The sequence below is a fragment of the Xyrauchen texanus genome, chromosome 35, assembly GCF_025860055.1.
Source record: "Xyrauchen texanus isolate HMW12.3.18 chromosome 35, RBS_HiC_50CHRs, whole genome shotgun sequence".
NCBI classification, from domain to species: Eukaryota; Metazoa; Chordata; class Actinopteri; order Cypriniformes; family Catostomidae; genus Xyrauchen; species Xyrauchen texanus.
Window position 1 is genome coordinate 875,767 of NC_068310.1, and position 19,792 is coordinate 895,558.

At 39.4% G+C, this 19,792-nt stretch overlaps 1 protein-coding gene across 7 annotated transcripts in view; it reads right to left on the minus strand.

Annotated features, from left to right (window-relative positions):
• The window catches only part of LOC127628713 (calcium-responsive transactivator-like), a 103,400-nt gene extending 83,957 nt beyond the window's left edge, over positions 1–19,443 (minus strand). For 6 of the 7 annotated variants that reach the window (XM_052105534.1, XM_052105533.1, XM_052105532.1 and 3 more), the window contains exon 1: positions 19,309–19,443. In XM_052105534.1, the coding sequence (XP_051961494.1) occupies positions 19,309–19,377 (69 nt within the window). In that variant the 5' untranslated portion in view covers positions 19,378–19,443. The remainder of the gene's footprint in view (positions 1–19,308) is intronic. The other variant, XM_052105536.1, reaches the window with a different exon arrangement.
• Between the last annotated feature and the right edge of the window lie 349 nt (positions 19,444–19,792).

The window sequence follows — 19,792 nt, forward strand, 5'->3', positions numbered from 1 at the left end:
CCACGGCAGATGTGAGGAAAACTCTCACGTAGAGTCAACCCACGGAAGGCTGCTGGACCAGACAACATTCCTGGCAGAGTGCTCAGAGGATGTGCAGACCAGCTAGCAGATGTTCTTACCGACATCTTCAACATCTCTCTGAGCAGCCGTTGTTCCAACGTGCTTCAAGGCCACCACCATCATCCCCATGCCAAAGAAGTCTTCAGTGTCCTGCCTCAACGACTACCGTCCCGTCGCGACTTACACCCATCATCATGAAGTGCTTCGAGAGGCTCGGCCATGAGGCAGATTAAGACCCAGCTGCCCCCTCACTAGACCCACTGCAGTTTGCGTATCGCTCAAACCGCTCAACGGATCGATGCCATCACCACAACCCTCCATCTGGCCCTCACCCACCTAGACAATAAGGACTCATACGCTCGAATGCTGTTCATAGATTTCAGCTCAGCATTCAACACAATCATTCCCCAGCACCTGATTGGAAAGCTGAACCTGCTGGGCCTGGACACCTCCCTCTGCAACTGGATCCTGGACTTCCTGACTGGGAGACCTCAGTCAGTCCGGATCGGGAACAGCATCTCCACCACCACCACACTGAGCACTGGGGCCCCCAGGGCTGTGTGCTCAGTCCACTGCTGTTCACTCTGCTGACTCACGACTGTGCAGCAATGCACAGCTCGAATCACATCATCAAGTTCGCCGATGACACCGACCGTGGTGGGTCTCATCAGCAAGAACAACGAGTCAGCATACAGAGAGGATGTGCAGCGGCTGATCTAACTGGTGTAGAGCCAACAACCTGTCCCTGAATGTCGACAAAACAAAAGAGATGGTTGTTGACTTTAGGAGAGCACAAGGTGAACACACTCCGCTGAACATCGACGGCTCCTCTGTGGAGATCGTCAAGAGCACCAAATTTCTTGGTGTTCACCTGGCGGAGAACCTCACCTGGTCCCTCAACACCAGCTCTATCACCAAGAAAGCCCAGCAGCGTCTCTACTTTCTTCGAAGGCTGAGGAAAGCACATCTCCCAACCCCCATCCTCACTACATTCTATAGAGGGACTATTGAGAGCATCCTGAGCAGCTGCATCACTGCCTGGTTTGGGACTTGCACCGCTTCGGACCGCAAAGCCCTGCAGAGGATAGTGAGGACAGCTGAGAAGATCATTGGGGTCTCTCTTCCCTCCATCAAAGACATTTTCAAAAAACACTGTATCCATAGAAGCAACCAGCATTGTGGACTGACCCCACACACCCCTCACACAAACTCTTTACCCTCCTCCCGCCTGGCAAGAGGTACCGAAGCATTCGGGCCCTCACGGCCAGACTGTGTAACAGCTTCTTCCCCAAGCCATCAGGCTTCTCAATACTCAGAGACTGGTTTGACACACACACGTGTCCTGAGTTGCACTTTAATAACTGTCACTTTATAACTGTCTGCTAACTGTCTGCTACCTCAATAACTGCTATGTGCATAGAACATTATCTCATAGTATGTTATGTTTACATTTTTAGAAACTGTCATCTTTTTGCACTACTGAGTACTGGTCGGCGCTGCACTGTCTATTGTCCTGTTCATTGTCAGTAATTTGTTGTACTGTCCTGTACTTTTTGCACATGTTTGCACGTGCACTTTATATAGATATATATAGGTTTTTTTTTTTTTTTTTTTATATAGGTATTTTATTTCGTTGTGTAGTCTCATGTGGTCCTATGTTGGTCCTTTGTTGTTTTTATGTAGCACCATGGTCCTGGAGGAACGTTGTCTCGTTTTGCTGTGTACTGTACTAACTGTATATGGTTGAAACGACAATAAAAACCACTTGACTTGACTTGACTTGACTTGAAGTGCTCCAAAATCTCCTGATAGCTAGCTGCATTGACCCTGCCCTTGATAAAACACAGTGGACCAACACCAGCAGCTGACATGGCACCCCAGACCATCATTCCTTCTCCCCAGTCTTCCTCCAGACTCTGGCACCTTGATTTCCGAATGACATGCAAAATTTGCTTTCATCCGAAAAAAGTACTTTGGACCACTGAGCAACAGTCCAGTGCTGCTTCTCTGTAGCCCAGGTCAGGCGCTTCTGCCGCTGTTTCTGGTTCAAAAGTGGCTTGACCTGGGGAATGCGGCACCTGTAGCCCATTTCCTGCACACGCCTGTGCACGGTGGCTCTGGATGTTTCTACTCCAGACTCAGTCCACTGCTTCGGCAGGTCCCCAAGGTCTGGAATCGGTCCTTCTCCACAATCTCCCTCAGGGTCCGGTCACCTCTTCTCGTTGTGCAGCGTTTTTGCCACACTTTTTCCTTCCCACAGACTTCCCACTGAGGTGCCTTGATACAGCACTCTGGGAACAGCCTATTTGTTCAGAAATTTCTTTCTGTGTCTTACCCTCTTGCTTGAGGGTGTCAATGATGGCCTTCTGGACAGCAGTCAGGTTGGCAGTCTTACCCATGATTGCGGTTTTGAGTATTGAAACAGGCTGGGAGTTTTTAAAAGCCTCAGGAATCTTTTGCAGGTGTTTAGAGTTAATTAGTTGATTCAGATGATTAGGTTAATAGCTTGTTTAGAGACCCTTTTCATGATATGCTAATTTTTTGAGATAGGAATTTTGGGTTTTCATGAGCTGTATGCCAAAATCATCAGTATTAAAACAATAAAAGACCTGAAATATTTCAGTTGGTGTGCAATGAATCTAAAATATATGAAAGTTTAATTTTTATCATTACATTATGGAAAATAATGAACTTTATCACAATATGCTAATTTTTTGAGAAGGACCTGTATATTGTTTTGTATGAATGAGTGATCAGGATGGTTTTCACATCATTTTGTAACAAAAACTCTAGGCTACAAGATCCAGTTCTCAAAGGTTTTGTATGTGTTATATGGCCTTATTTCAATGACTTAAAAATTGAGTTTTTTTCAAATACCATGCATAAAGGTTATTTTCTCAAAAATACAAACCTGTTCACACATGTTGCTCACATATTATTGTAGCCCAGTTTGTGATGAATACAGTGTTATCAGACTTAAGCCATTAATGTGTTTTTAAGCAACTGAAAAAGGCACAAATGTCAAGGCATGTCAAAACTTCTCCAAGGCCCAAAACACCCTCAGACCCCAGAGGGTTAGACTTTGCTACATTTATCCTTTTAAGCAATATTAACCAGTGAGAACCATAATAGTTCTGTTAGTTAAAATGTGCTGGGAGTGCAGGATGTCGAAAAATTTAAAATCGTCGGCCTGTGGGTATATTAAAAAGCAATTTCGTTCTTACACATCAGATGCCTCACAGGATCAAGATGCCAGAAGCCCAGTTGATAGTGACAGCAAGCTTCATGTCATAAGTGGGAATATCTTAAACATTTATGCAGCACTAACGAAAATCTTGACTGACATGGAGGGCCTCAGAAATATATCAAGCGATCACATCAGATTGACACAGTGGGCCGCCGACTTGTGTACCCACAACGATCTAGGTCAGCCTCCTGGGGCGGGTGACAGACCCTGATTTATCCTAGTAAGATTCTTTGTTCTAAAAGAGACCTTGTTCTACGAGTGGTGAGGAATAGAGGCAAAAGGCTGGCAGGACCACAACATCAAGGTTCTTCCAGACTTTGCTAGAGTGACAAAAGCGAGGCAAGACAGTTTCAAAAAGTGAAAAAGATTACTGCACCAATAGAATGTAAGTTTTGCACTGCTTTATCCTGCTAAGCTGGGAATTGACAGCAAGGATGGTCACAATAATTTTACATTCCCACAACAAGCTATGGCCTTCATTAAATTATGGTTTCATTTAATTGTCTGTTGGCTGTGTTTATTAGTCTTGTAAAGTTGCCGTTCAGGTAGATGCTACCTGTCATCCCACACAAAATATATTTTCCACCATGGATGTAAACACTGCCACAGACACACTAAGCTCTACTTTTACAACCTGCCTAGACAGCATCTGTCCTCTCTCCTCTGGGCCAGCATATACTACATCACCCAGCTCCTGGCTCTCTGACATCCTTTGTAAATATTGGACTGAACTCAGGGCAGCTGAGAGGAAATGGTGGAAATCTAAATATCCAGCAGATCTAGGCAAGTATCAGTCTCTGCTTGCAACTTTTTCAGATAGCGTTAAATCTGCAAAAACTTCCTATTACCAGAACAAGATCAACAGCACCACAGACACTCACAGCTTGTTTAGAACATTCAACACACTTCTCTTTCCTCCCCCTCCACCACCTTACACATCACTAACAGCAGATATCTTCGCCACATGTTTTACTAATAAGGTTACAGCCATCAGCAATACATTCTCAGCAACACACTCTGTCAAACACCCGTCTCCTGTATGCAACACTTCTGTCTCTATGTTCTCTCCTCTGACTGACAATGAGGTCTCTAAACTTCTCCTCTCCAACCACCCCATCATCTGTTCCCTTGACCCCATTCATTCTCACCTTCACCAGGCCATCTCTCAATCCATCCTACCTGCACTCACACACATAATTAACACATCACTACTTACAGGCACTTTTCCCACAACATTTAAGCAGGCTTGAGTAAACCTGCTGCTGAAAAAACCTGCACTTAACCCCACACAAGTAAAACACTTCTGATCAGTTTATCTCATCCCATTCATGGCAAAAAGGGCAATTTTTAATAAAATATCTGCCTATCTCTCACAGAACAAGCTGCTGGATGACAATCAGTCAGGCTTCAAAAATGGACACTCCACCGAGACTGCCCTGCTGTCTGTCACTGAGTCGCTGAGATGGGCGAAAGCTGAATCCAGCTCATACATCCTGATCCTGCTGGACCTTTCTGCAGCCTTTGACACAGTCAACCATCAGATCTTTCTCTCCACCCTCTATTTGCTGGGGATCACAGGAACTATGCTTGACTGGTTTAATTCCTATCTCTCAGGTATGTCCTTCAAGGTAGCCTGGAGAGGTAAGGTGTCCAAGCCCCATTCAGCTACAGGGGTACCTTAGGGTTCAGTGCTTGGGCCACTTCTCTATATGCACAACATCACTGGGACCCATCATTTAGGCACATGATTTCTCTTACCACTGCTATGCCGATGACAAACAGCTCTTCTTGTCTTACCAACCCAATGATACCACAGTGATTGCTCAAATGTATGCCTGTTTGGCTGACATCACGGCATGGATGAAAGGACACCAACTGTAACTTAACCCAGCCAAGACCGAACTCCTTGTCTTTTCAATCAACCCTGCTGTTGAATACAACATCACCAGGCAGCTGGGTTCAACTACAGTAACACCTAACAAAATGGTCAGAAATCTAGGGGTAACCATCAATAAACAAAATTTCACTGACCACATTTGAAAGACTGCAAGATCATGTAGATTTACACTCTACAATATCAGGAAGACCCTTCATCTCTGAAAATGTCACACAACTTTTTGTCCAGTCATGTCATATCTAGACTGGACCACTGTAATGCCCTCACTGCAGGCCTCTCTGCATGTGCAATTAGACCTCTGCAAATGATATAGAATGCATAATTTCTGTCTTAAAAAAATGGCTATAAACACATCAGCACTTAACCACATCAGCACTTAAGTCACTGAAAAAAAAAAAAAAATTCTTGTACACTTTAATCTGTTTAGAATTCTACTATTCTGAAGCTGGTGAAACTTTACAATATGGCACTTTTTCGTACCACTGTCTCCTTAAGATGATTCACTTATGTGTTCCTCTCGCTTTGGATAAAAGCGTCTGCCAAATTAATAAATGTTAATTTTATACCTCTTATTGGCTGGAGTTTGTTTTATAGATTATTTCTGTTGTGTAATACACTCTCACAAAATGTGTATAGAAGTACAAGACTTGAGCAATCCAATGGAAAAGTTGTCCTGGAGGCTCTCGTAGGTGTACATGGATTGTTTGAGTTTAGAGGATGGACGCTGGTTGGTGCTGTCATGAGCAGGCATTTTAATTTTTTCTGTTTTTTTGGTTCAGGGGGAATTTGGCATATTGATTAATGTTGGAATATTGTCATAATAATGTTTTTTTTTTTTTTTTTTTACACAAAATCTATTATGAGTGGATTGTATCCCTCTACGTGGAATGTGAATGGGTTGGGGCATCCCATAAAAATAAGGAAGGTTATTTCTTAAACGTAAGAAATATAATATAGTGTTTCTTCATCTTCACACATCTTTCCCCACAGGAAGCAGAAAAATTTGGGAAGATATGGAGTGGACATGTTTTTTTTTAGAACTGGCTCAAGTAAGAGCAGGGGAGTCATTATAAGCAAGCATCTACAATTAAAATGTCTCAAACAGATTAAAGATAAATTAGGAAGAGATTAATGTTTTAGCAGAAATTCAGGGGCAAAGGTTGATTTTGGATAATATTTAAATCACACTTAACGCTGATGATTAGGGATGGGCATTCATCAATAATTTGGAAATTGAATATTTATGCTAATAAAGAATTTATATTCAAATAATCTATTATTTAAATGAAGCTAATTAATGAGAAAGAGATGTTGTAAAATATATTTTTTGTGATAAAGGTTGCGCCACCATAAAAAAAAACAAGCTTCTATACAAGCATTGCGTGAAAACAAAAAAGTGTAGAATGAAAGCATTAATATAATAAGCACACACAAAGTGAAAAAAGAAACTGCTAATAAAGTAGACGGTCGCAGTTAACGTACAGGACGAATAAACACAACATATAATAGTTACCTTCTTATATAATAGTTATATAATATATTATATTCTTGTACACTTTAAATGAGTATAGTTTTTGTTGAGAAAAACCAAGCATATCCACATGCTCAGTAAACTATACTCATTTATAGGTGTTTTTAAATGATGGAAAGTCCCTTACCTCAGCTAGCAAAGTCTATCTCGGATATCATCAGTGTCGCTGGTATTATGTTACTTTCTGTTGAACTGCACATATAAGGGATTAAAGTGTAAACCGCTTATCCAGTACATTTAAACAGGAACCAAGCTTTCTTGCAGTAAGCCACACTCTCACAATAACCTGCTTTTTTTTTTAAACATACTGTCAGAACGGTTTGCTCATCAAATGTGATCAACTTGTGTACACACTCAACAGCACCACCCAGCAGTTCTGTTATAACTGAAAGTTTTAGTTTGTTTGTTCAGGATTTAACATGCATCTCACTGTATATATGGCCAGAAAAGAAAAACTTTGCGAAATTCGAATAGTATTTTTACTATTCAAATAATTATTGCAGAATGAATATGAGTATTTGACTTCTTGTGCACATCCCTACTGATGATCAGGGCTTTTTTTTTTTTATAGATGTTGCATGTTGTTTTATAGATGTTGGATGTTGCAAGCCACTGGCACTCCTCATTATATAATATTGGGAGGAGTCTTAAATCTATTGATGGACGCAGTCTTTGATCATAGTGAACCAAATGTGTGTAAGCCCCATAGAGCTACAGTGACGCTTCAAAGATATACAAGACATCATGTAGTTGGTGCTTTAAATGTATCCCTTTTGCAAAATCCTGAATTCCAACAAATGCTAAAGGCTGAAATCAATGTCTATATGGAGACCAACTGGTCATCAGTATCTACTGTGGGCGTGGCTTGGGAGGCACTTAAGGCAGTTCTTAAGGGTCGACTTATGAGGCATACTACTATATGTAGTATGCCTCATCACCAAAAAATCCAAAGCACGAGAGCTCGCGGAGTTGGAAGGGAATATTAAAAGTACCGAGGCAGAGCTGAGGCACTGAATGTCGTCTGATGGTCTCAGAGAATTGACCAAATTGAAATACAGGTATAATACTATTTTGTCATTGAAGGTGGAGCTTTTGCTATTCAGGGCAAGAGAGTAATATTTTGTGTTGGGGGACAACGCAAGGAAGCTTTTGGCTAGATATATCAAGCAGATAGAGTCAATTTCTGCCATTCCCTCAGTGAAATGTTTACCTTGCCCATTGATATTAATAATGCTTTTAAAGAATTCTTTCTTGATCTTTTTTTCTAATTAAATTTATTTATTGACATAAATATATAACACAACAACATATAAATACATTTAACTCACACTATTACCACTCTCTATCTACAGCCCCTCCTGGAGAGTCCCCCAAAACACCAAATATCTGCCCCAGTTCTTACCAAACAAAACTCGAACCCCCAGCCCTCTGCTCGACATCTCCTCAAAAGCTTCTGCCTTCCCCATCTCCACACACCAAAAGAGGGAGCCCCATCTGACTTCCATTCCCATAAAATAATCGACCTGCCAATCAAAATACTAGTCAGGACCTAATATTTTTACGTGTTTGTCACCCAAATTTATGACTGCCTCATTGCCCAGAATACAGAGTCTGGGGCAAAATGTAATTTGAGTGCCCAAAACGTCACATATGAAACTCTGAAACCTTCAACCAAAACTGTTGGATCTTAAGACACCCCCAAAAAACATAGGTTGTGTCTCCATCTTCTGATTGGCATCGCCAGCAGGTGGGTGTGTCTTTAAGACCAAGCCTATACAATCTAGAGATGGTCGAACAGAATCCAAATCAAAATCTTGAATTTCATATGGTAAACCATTGCATCTCTTGATGCAGACGTGACATTTTTGGAATCCTAGCCCACACTCTCTCCTCCAATGCTTTCTCCCATAATCTCTTAAAATAATTTGAAGTTCTGTCCCCAGACTCAGGGGGACAGAATTTAGCAGGGAGTGATACACTGATGCCTCATGACCTTTTCTAAAAGCAGGTATCACCTCTCTCAGAGTATCTGCCACTTTAGGGGGCGTGTATGCTACTCCCAAAAACAATACAGAGCAGGTGGCGCAGATGCATTCTATCTTGATCTTTATAGTTCCGCATCATCATCTACTGATGAAGATATTAGAAACTTTGTGGAACCATTAGAACTTCCTCAACTGATGACTGAGCAAAAAAACTCTCTTGATTCTGAGATAACCATGGAGGAGCTTGGCAAGGTAATTAAGGACATGCCTACAGGCAAGGCTCTGGGGCCAGATGGCTTTGCCGCTGAATATTTATCTTATGCTACAAAACTGGCTCCATTTTTGCTAGAAGTTTATACGGAATCATTAAAGAATGGAAAGCTTCTGCCAACCATGACACAAGCCCGAATCAGTCTGATTCTTAAAAAGGACAAAGATCCAATTTCCTGATCCAGCTAGATGTTAAAATATTTAAAATATACACGTTAAATTCTGGCTAACCAATTAAGTTAAGTAATGACAAAGTTATGGGGTTTCATCAATATCATGTGGTCAGTGGCAAATGACTCCGGACGCTGCCATCTCACTTGACAACGAAAAGGCAAATATGGTAGAATGGGATTACATTTTTAAGATTTGGGAAATATACGGGTTCGGGAGTACTTTTTTTGGATGAATAAATTACTTTATAGACACCCGGTAGTGGAGGTACAAACAAATTGATTCATTTCAGATTTTTTTTTACTTTGGGCAGAGGCACCCGTCAGGGTTGCCCTCTTTCCACATTATTTTTCTGTCTTGCACTGGAACCATTAGCAGCTGCAATAAGGAAGATGATTTTCCAGGTGTGGTGGCGGGAGGTATGGTGCAAAAGCTTTTGCTTTCCACGGATGATATTTTATTATTTGTCTCTGACCCTACTAGATCTATGCCTTGCCTCAACAGAATTATTTGTTCCTTTTCTAAAGTTCTCAGGATACAGATTAATTTGGTTTAAATCCAAAGCTTTTGCTCTGACAGCGTACTGCCCAGTAACAGTTTTTCAGCTGGGCACCTTCCAGTGGCCCAAACAGGGCATTATGTATTTGGGTATTTTATTCCCAGAAAATTTGTCTGATTTAGAGTTAATTTTGACCCCTTAATAAAAAGGTTTGAGCGATGTGGGCAGGAGGGCTTCATTACATTTATCTATGATTGGGAAGGTTAATATTATTCAAATTATTTGTATTCCAAAATTTAACTACCTGCTACAATCTCTCCCTGTGAATGTCCCCCTCTCTTATATCACACAATTTGATAGAATAGTGATGTCCTTCATTTGGAATGGTAACATCCCAGATAACATTTCAATAAGTTACATAGGCTGATTGACAATGGTGGGCTAGGCCTATCCAAGATTTTATATTATTATTATCATCATTCAGTCGCAGACATTTGGTTCATTGGTTGCTTCCACCTGAGAGAGCCCCTCCCTGGTTTTGAATTGAACAGGAAGTTCTTGCCTCTATTTTGCCACTGCAAAGCCTTTCTATCAAACTAACCAGAGAAGTTGGGTTACACCCCGTTCTCTCCATTTGCACTCGGTATGGACAAAAGTGTCCAGAGTGTTGAATTCAGACATTTAATTATATGTTGCCTTGATCATATGGAAGAACCCAAAATTATATATTAATAAGTCCCCTTTCTGTTAATCAGAGTGGATTGAGTTGGGAGTAACTACACTCAGTGACCTATAGGTGAGTGGAGTGTTGCGATCTTTTAAAAATTTGGTTAAACATTTTGGGATTCCCAGATCTCAGTTTTATAGGTATTTAAAGCTGCAACACCTGCTCTGTACTATTTTTGGGAGTAGCATACATCCTCCTAAAGTGGCATATACTTTGGGAATGGTGATTACAGCTTTGTAAAAGGTCATGAGGCATTTGTGTAATTCAGAGTCTGGGGGATGGAGCTTTAACTTCTATCAAGAGATTATGGGAGAAAGATTCAAACTTGGTATTGGAGGAGGGAATGTGGGCTAAGATCTGCATCTAGAGATGCAAGGGTGTGCCTTAGGCAATTCAAGATTTTACATAGATTTTATTGGACCTCCTCTAGATTGTATAGGCTTGGTGGAAAGAGAGGCGGAGGTATAAATGTGTGTAATTATTATATAACTACATATATATTTGTTTGTTTGCTTTGTGTGTGTGTGTGTGTGTATGTATATATACTCATGTGTGACCACAGGGATGTTTGTTGGGGTCAGAGTGGGGTTGGGGATTGGGATGGGTGGTTGTGAGGTTTAAATATTGATTCTATGTATGTGTATACGTATGTTGTGCTTTTCTTTATTTACTGTAGGAATCAATAAAAAATGTTAAATGTAAATTTTGGTTAAAAAGAGCCCTCACACTCCCTCGTCTCCCCTGCACTTACACACACATACACGTTGAGGCTTGAGATGTATCAAAGCTAGATACACTTGATCAATACAACAGTTTCTATATTATCTGAAATATCTCTGGGAAAAACCCTTGCACTCTTCCTTCCCCTCTCTTAAGCTCTCACACACGTGAACACACATTATATGTGTAACACACAAACTTAATTGTGAGAAAAACTTCATTATGTCAGCACACCTCTGCATCTCAGTGGGGATGAAAACAAAGTTGTTAAGGTTAATGTGACAAGGTGGAGGACAGGTCCGGCCCGTGACTACGTATGCCCAGCCTCCAATCGGGCTAATCAACCGAGGAGAGGGATAAGTGCATCGAGATGCGACAGTTCGGGAGAGAGAGAGAGAGAGAGAGAGAGAGCTACAGGCAGCTGCCCTGTATTTGTTTATGTTTGTGTGTCTTTGTGTTTAAGTTTATTAAAAATATTACTTTGATGCCTCCTTTCCATTGAACCACATTACATTGGTGCCGAAGACTGGGAAGGAGGAAGGATGTGCCATCGTAGAGTCCTCACCACTACCATCCACCCCAAAGGCCATCCATCGGGGGACAGAGGAGTTGCTACCGGCCACCTGGACGTGGAGGAACCGCCACCATCCGCAAGGGAGGAGGGGCTCACTGCTGGCCAACTGGAGTGGTGGGGTCGCTGCCAGGGGTGAAGGAGTTCCCTACCGTACACCAAAACGTGGCGGGAGGAGGTACGTGAGTGGAGGAGGGGCTTGCTGCCGATCAGAGTCTCTAGTTTGAGAAATAGACGCCTCACAAGTCCTCAGCTGACAGCTTCACTGATTCTACATGCTCAACACCAGTTTCATATACAACAGTAAAGAGAAGACTCGGGTGTAGGCCTTATGTGAAGAATTGAAACGAAAAAGCCACTTTTGAAACAGAAAAACAAAAAGAAATGGTTAGAGTGGGCAAAGAAACGCAGACATTGGACAACAGATAATTGGAAAAGTGTGTTATGGATCTTAACCCTCTGGGGTCAACGGACGCGCCGGCGCGTCCTGCTGGATTTTTTCGTCATTACAGCGGAAACAACATAAAATTCTCCGTCATTTTTGGGCATACGGATAAGTGTAAGACATCATTAGAGACTATAAAGGGTCTACTTTTATTTGTGTACACTCACAATAACAATAAAATCTTGTGCTTTTGTAAAATAAAGAAAATAAAAAGGGAGAGTTGTAAGCAGTCTCTGGGTTTGCGAGCATATATTTGAAACACATCACAAAAATTAACTGAAACTCCGCGAATACTTAATACACAAACATATGTCTAAAGAAAGCTTAAAATGTGTACTTTTATATAAAACAAAAAAAAATTCAAATTTAAAACAAATATTCTCCTGCAATATAATCTGTAACCACCAGCAGAGCGCGCCATTCATACGTTAATGTGCTGAGACGATCAATGCAAATGGTAAACGCCCCCGATCTTAAAAACAACAAGTACATTCATATTTCTGTGCATTTGAAAGACAGCACGATACACATGTGAGAAAACCTGTGGATAGTGACGAAGAGTTCACATTTTCCTCAGAAAAAGAGCGGGACTGAGATGAACATTTGTATTTTGAAGAGAGACTTGATCCAGCCGAGGATACAATTTTGGACGAGTAAGTCATTTAGTTTTCTTTAGTTGACATGCTATTTTTATATAAACACGTACATATTTTACATGTTTTATTAGTGCGACTGTTTAAAGACTTGCCAGCCAGGATTCAGAGTATTGACATTTGAAATATGTCCTAATAAGCAAGTTTAGTTACATTTAAATGTTGTTTTGGCTAAAGCAGGTATTTAAATTGTATGCTGTATGATATAAATATGATATGTAATATGATATAAAAATAATATAAATGTTTAGAATATATTTTATCTAGTGTTTATGCTGCCTCATTATCATCAACAAAGCTTGTGCTTGCAAATATGTGTTCAGGTTAAATGAGTAAAATGCACTTTAAATATGCCAATATTAGAAAATCACCATCTTATAAAGATTTCTGAAGGATCATGTGACACTGAAGACTGCAGTACCGGTAATGTTGCTGAAAATTCAGTTTAATCACAAATTGCATTTTACAATATATTCAAATAGAAAACTGTTCTTTTAAATTGTAAAAATAGTTCAAAATATCACTGTTTTTACTGTATTTTGGATCAAATAAATGCAGCCTTGGTGAGCAGAAGAGACTTCTTTTAAATGGTAGTGTAGGTCTAAAATTAAGTAAAGTCTTTATGTAAGAAATATGTATAGTCAGATTACGTTTAACTTCAAACTTGATTTTGATCATTAAGTCTCCTCATATTCATTCTCTTTCTGTCACATTCCTCATTGATAGGCCCAGGGGAGGGGTCTTGTCTCCTCAGGTGTGAATTACAATATATATTCATGATAGTTCACACCTCCTCTCATATGACCTTTCTAACACTAAAAGTGTCTTACAAAAGTTAAATTACTATATTGTTTTGTATGAATGAGCGATCAGGATGGTTTTCACATCATTTTGTAGCAAAAACTCTAGGCTACAAGATCCAGTTCTCAAAAGGCTTGTGGACAAATGTTTAGTATGTGTTATATGGCCTTATTTCAATTACTTAACATTTATAAATTTTTTTAAAAACCATGTATAAACGTTATTTTCTCAAAAAATACAAACATGTTGCACACATATTATTGTAGCTCAGTTTGTGCTGAATACAGTGTTATCAGACTTTAGCCATTAATGTGTTTTTAAGCAACTGAAAATGGGCCCAAAACACCCTCAGACCCCAGAGGGTTAAACCCATAGCAAGTACTACAGGATGCACGGGGTGAAATTTCAGTATCTGGACAAACTGACAGCTAGAATGCCAAGGATCTGCAAAGCTGTCATTGTTGCACATGGAGGGGTTCTTGATGAAAAATCTTTGAAGTAGTTTAAGAAGTTCTGAAAAAAAAAATTCAAATTGTAATAGTACTTTTTTGTTATCAATGTCCTGACTATGCATTGTGATCAGTTGTATGCCACTTTGGTGAATAAAAGTACTAATCTTTTTCCATAAGAGCAAAATCTGTAGATTATTCCAAACTTTTGGCGCAAGTGTATGAATATATATATATATATATATATATATATATATATATATATATATATATATATATATATATATATAAATATCTGGTAAGCAATCTGGTAAAACGTGTCACGGGAAAATCTCGTGAGCGTACATGAACCGTTGGATTTCTGAATGATGAACCCCAGTTGGGACTGTTATGCGTGAGGTTGAAGCACTTTTTTTCCTGTTCTGTGGGTTATTAAGGATTCTAAGGTTATATTAATGTTAGATAGTGGTCTATATAATTTAGCTTTGGGTACTCAATTTTCTTTGTGTTTCAATATGTCACACCTTAATATAGGTCAAATGTTTCACTCTACATTGGATGTTAATGGGCTGGGGCACCCTATGAATAGAAGGAAGGTGGAATCTTTTCTTAAGAGTAAATATTTTTGTGTTCCTTCAAGAAACGCACACAGGAAGCTGAAAAACTTGGCAGGGCATGGGGTGGGCATGTATTTGTAGTGCTAGTTCAAGAGCAGCAGTCATCACATTGATAAGTAGAATTATGTTCCGATCTTTATAGCTCCACGTCCATGCCTACTGATAAGGATATTAGCAACTTTGTAGAGCCATTAGAACTCCCTAAATTGACGAGTGATTAAAAAGACTTTCTTGACTCATATATTAACTCATAACCTTGTTGAGATAATTAAAGCCTTGCCAACAGGTAAGCCAGATGGTTTCACCACAGAATTTTTTTGATCTTATGTCACATAACTGGCTCCACTTATGTTAGAATTCGTCATTAAAGAAAGGTGAACTACCACCAACCACGACACAAGCCCTGATTAGTCTCGATCTTAAAAAAGATAAAGACCAAAATGAATATAAAAGTTATTGTCCAATTTCCCTGATCCAGTTAGATGTAAAAATATTGTCTACTGAAAAATTCTGGCTAATCGAATAAGAGAGTAATTACATCTATTATATATACATAGATCAAATGATGTTATATAAATATTATGTGGTCAGTACTGAATGATCAGAACCAGATCACTGCCATCTCACTTGATGCCTAGAAGGCTTTTGATAGGGTGGAATGGGACTATCAATTTTGGAAATGTACAGATTTGGGAACACTTTCATTGAATGGATAAAATGACTTTATAAACAACCATTAGCGGCAGTGCAAACTAATGAATTAATACTTTTTTTTTTTTAAAACATTCTCTAGGTAGGGGAAACTGGCAAGGCTGTCTTGCCCTGGAACCATTAGTAATAACTAAATGTTTCCTCAAGCAAATGGCTGAACACCCAATGATGTATTAACAAGTCCTCCTTTTGCTGAGAAGAATGGATGGATGGTGTTGCTACACTTGGTGACCTTTATGAAAACGGAGCTTTGAATTTTTTTTTAAATATAACAGTAATTTGGGATATCTAGGTCTCAATTTTTCAAGTATTTACAGTTGCACCATTTACTTACTACTATTTTTGGGGGGTTGTACACAGCCCCCTAAAGCTGCAGGCACCCTCTGTATGGTGCTCACAGCCTTTAGAAAGGGGCATGAGGCATCAGTGTTCGGGCTGGGCGATATGTAAAAAATATTTTAGCGATGATTGCCTTAAAGAATATTGCGATATCCGATTACATCGTCAACCCACCTGCCAAGGGTCAGTGAATTTTTTTGCTTTATTGATTTTGTTTTAAAAATGTTATTCATAAATTGAAACACAAAAGACTTTCAGACATTTCTACATTCAAATTGCACTTTAAACTAAATTAAAAAAAGTTATCAAAAAATATTTTTTATCCACCTCCCAAAATACATACATTTACCATCTCCAATGGCCCCATTTGCAATCATACATTTAAATATAGATAGCTTACATATTACAGATAAATTCCCTTGTGTTCCCAAAATAAAAGAGTGACAACTCTTTGCACGCACTTCTTCCATGAGACACAAGACCAATTCCAGCTCGCGCTTCATGCATTTTGAACAAACAGCAAATCAGACACAAGCAGTAGCTATGTTTCCATCCAAGTTGTGAATTTAATTTACGTGAAAAATCTGAATAATCGCAAAAACAATGTGTGGATAAAGAACAAAAATGTCACTTCCCGGGAAATTGTAGCGACTGTGTGACTCTTTTATTAATAAAATACTTGCGGTTTAGCACACGCAGACAAAACACTTTAATAACTCGTTTCATGAGTGGAAATGACAGCACGTCACACGGTTCAGGGAGCACTATGTGTGTGTGTGTGTGTGTGTGTGTGTGCATTCCTCCATCATAACTTTGTGGTGTGGATCAATAAGATATTCTTTAAAAGTATAAATAACCCTGCTCTTCGGGAAAAAGTGCAAGTTTGTGTTTAACTTATTTGCTCTGCAAGCTATATGCAGGCTCTGGATTTTCAGGACACCAGAATTTCAGAATGACCAGGGCAACAATTCAGTTGTTATGATTGGTCCGCTGTCGTTCATCCAGTAATTAATGAATTATTCAGTCACATGATTTTTGAGCATTTCTCTATAAACAAACATTAATGTTTTCTGCACACACCATGATTGTGTGTTAAAGTTCATGGCAAAAGCTCTGTTGATAATTTCAGAAAGCACGAAAGCACATTCAGTGGATACCCCCACCTATATATGTATATATAAATCCAGAGGTCTGAAATAGCCCACGATCCACAATGTTAAGTTTTAATAACCTTAACAGCCCACTAGATTCGGCCCTGCATTCCAAAGTTTTCAAACCCTGTTGCGGTTGCACAAGTAAAAAAACTACACACAAAAATTAGCAAAGTTCCAGCTTTAACCGAAAATCGCTAGCAGTATTGCTAGGAATATTGTTATACTTCCTAACCATAAGTGGTTATTGACGTTTCTCTCCTTTCCTACCTTTTGATCAATAAGAAGGGTAGACTATGCCAATGCCTTTTTAATTACCCTACTGGCTAGTGCATTGGATTGTAAGAATTCATCAGTAGCACAGTGTGATGGTATACATTTGCCACAGCATAAGCTACTGATGCAGCGTCGAAGTGACTGACATGACAGGGAACGTCTTTGTTTCCCTGAATGGAGGAAACAGGCACACCCACGCCTTTACCAGTCTGGAACGCGTGGACGGTGGCTTTTTCCAGCGGCTTGGCATAAAAAGCCGGCGGAAAGCGAGGGGTCATGGCGGTGACTCGGTTACCCATTTGCTGGACCTGAAGAGACCTCTCTCTCTCTCTCTCTCTCTCTCAAGCTGCGCTTGCTATTTAAAGGCAGCATTTATGAGCTTCCATAACCTGACACATCAGGTGCGTTCTTCCCATTGCCAGCGATTTAGTGAAGTTTCATCACAATACTTATACGACATAAACTAATGTCATTAGATTAAATACTGTTTTATTATGCACCAGGGTGCAAATAGCTTATGCCAGTATTTACAGTAACCGTGCGTTCAGACCAGAGGAGGCGAGAGCGTAAAATCGACCGGAAGTCATTAATTTTCTATGACAGCCAGCGTCTCTAGGCGGCGAGTCTTGGGCGGTGTGGGCATCAGAGGAAAGTTCAAGTGCAGCCAACATTATGGTAATGAGCTTTGACGCGGTTTGGCGGCAACCTATTGGAGTATCTAGCGAAGTATAGAGAACACAACCGTGTAAACTTTGGTTCCCACCAAACATTAGTTCCGAATACAAAATGGAAGATAAATTATTATTGCCGTGGCGGGTTTTGATCTGATCTGTCCCTCTTTGCTTACAGGTATATAAATAAAATAAAAAAACGATGAGTGGACAAAGGTGTCTGAAATTGTTGGTGTGCCAGGTGAGTTGATGAAGTAGATATTATGATTTATATAATATTATATAATAATATATTGAAATATTTCATGAGGATATACGATACTTGTGATATGTCGTCAAAAAGATACCAGTCGACATGTCTGGATGTTTTGTGGCCCCTTTAAATATAGTTCACAAAACCAAGTATCCTCAACGAACATTGCCGCCTATTTCAAATACGTCAGAGCATCCACGAATTTTCGATAGCGTTGTTGGCAGGGCAGCCAGAGCAAATTTTGATACTCTCGCCGCCTCTGGTCTGAACGCACAGTATGTGTAAATATCATCGACTGTAGCCTATCATACCTAAATTTGGCAATTTAATTATTCATTTGCACAAAAATTAATTCAATATATTTAGTAATGTGTGCATATCATGTGTTTGTTTAAAAAAAGTTTTTTTTTTACTTCTGAAATAGTTATACCTGTGTTGATAAACTACAGTTGAATGTTCTGAATTTTTAAACTTTATACTTTTAATAAATTTACATGTGTATTAGCACAATTTAAACTTTGCTGATGTTGGGTGTGTTTGGATAGGTGTACTTGCAGGTAGAGGGGCCCCATTTTGAAAATCTGCTTAGGGTCCTAAAACCAGCCCTGATCAGCCTAAATTACATTAAAATATCATCTCTAAAAAATAAATTACTACAAATACTATTTAAATTTGATTTTATTTATTTATTATTATTTAAAACAAAAACACACCTAAAATAGTAAATCTATTAATAGGGCATTATGTAAACAAAGAAGAATTACAGTTTGTGATGAAGTTTTAAACATTATTTCCAAATCAGGCGAAATTGTATACCGCCGCAATACTGATTTTACTGTAACTGATAAAAATCTAACGGCACAAATATCTATGTGCTGTAACGGACATGTGTTGTACTGTGACTGAGCTCAAACTGTAGCCTAATATTGTATTATAATCACTTGTGTTCATTGCATTTAGCTAGGTAAAATCTCAATTATAGTATGCTACATTTTAGGCGCTGCGAAAACAAGGGTCCTCCTTTATTTAATTTTTTTTAATAAAAATAAACATAAGAGTTTTAAAAACGTAACGGAATATATCAAATATACAGCTCATATTTGATGGAGCGTACAGCCGCATTACAAAGTCTTGAGGGTGAGATAACGCGCGCACTGTTACACTATTTCTCTGTCGAATTGTGCGTTTGTTTATGACTCGCTGTTGATCGCTGATGCTCAATATTCACAATTAAATACCGTCCAAACACACAAATGAAATCTACCTTTTGTATGGTTTGTTGAGTGACCTCTCCTTTCCCCCTAGGACGGGCGGATGAAAATGTAACAGACATGTTTTCAATGCAAAATTACAATAAACGTTTTATTATTATAGGCTATATTATGTCCCTTTGATGCGCTTGTCACTTCAGCCATGTGTTGCTGTTGAAAAATAGGGGAGTATGAGCCCCCGACTAGGTCAGTTTAGCGATATTCACCGTTAAGGTCGATTTACAAATTAACAAAATATTTCATAAATATGTTTAATTTTGGTACAGCCAGATAGATATGCACTTTTGTATCTATTCGTTAATTAATTCATTACGTGGGAGACAATCTGACCCCTTCCTGTCTGTTGTGGTACAATCTGTTCAATTCCATTGGGCCAGCGCTGCCCGTATCCCTGCCGTTCTTAGATTCACGACAATACATACGCCTGTGTCCAACGCAAACCAAAGCTCTTCTGATTGGAATCCACCAGTTGGGCGG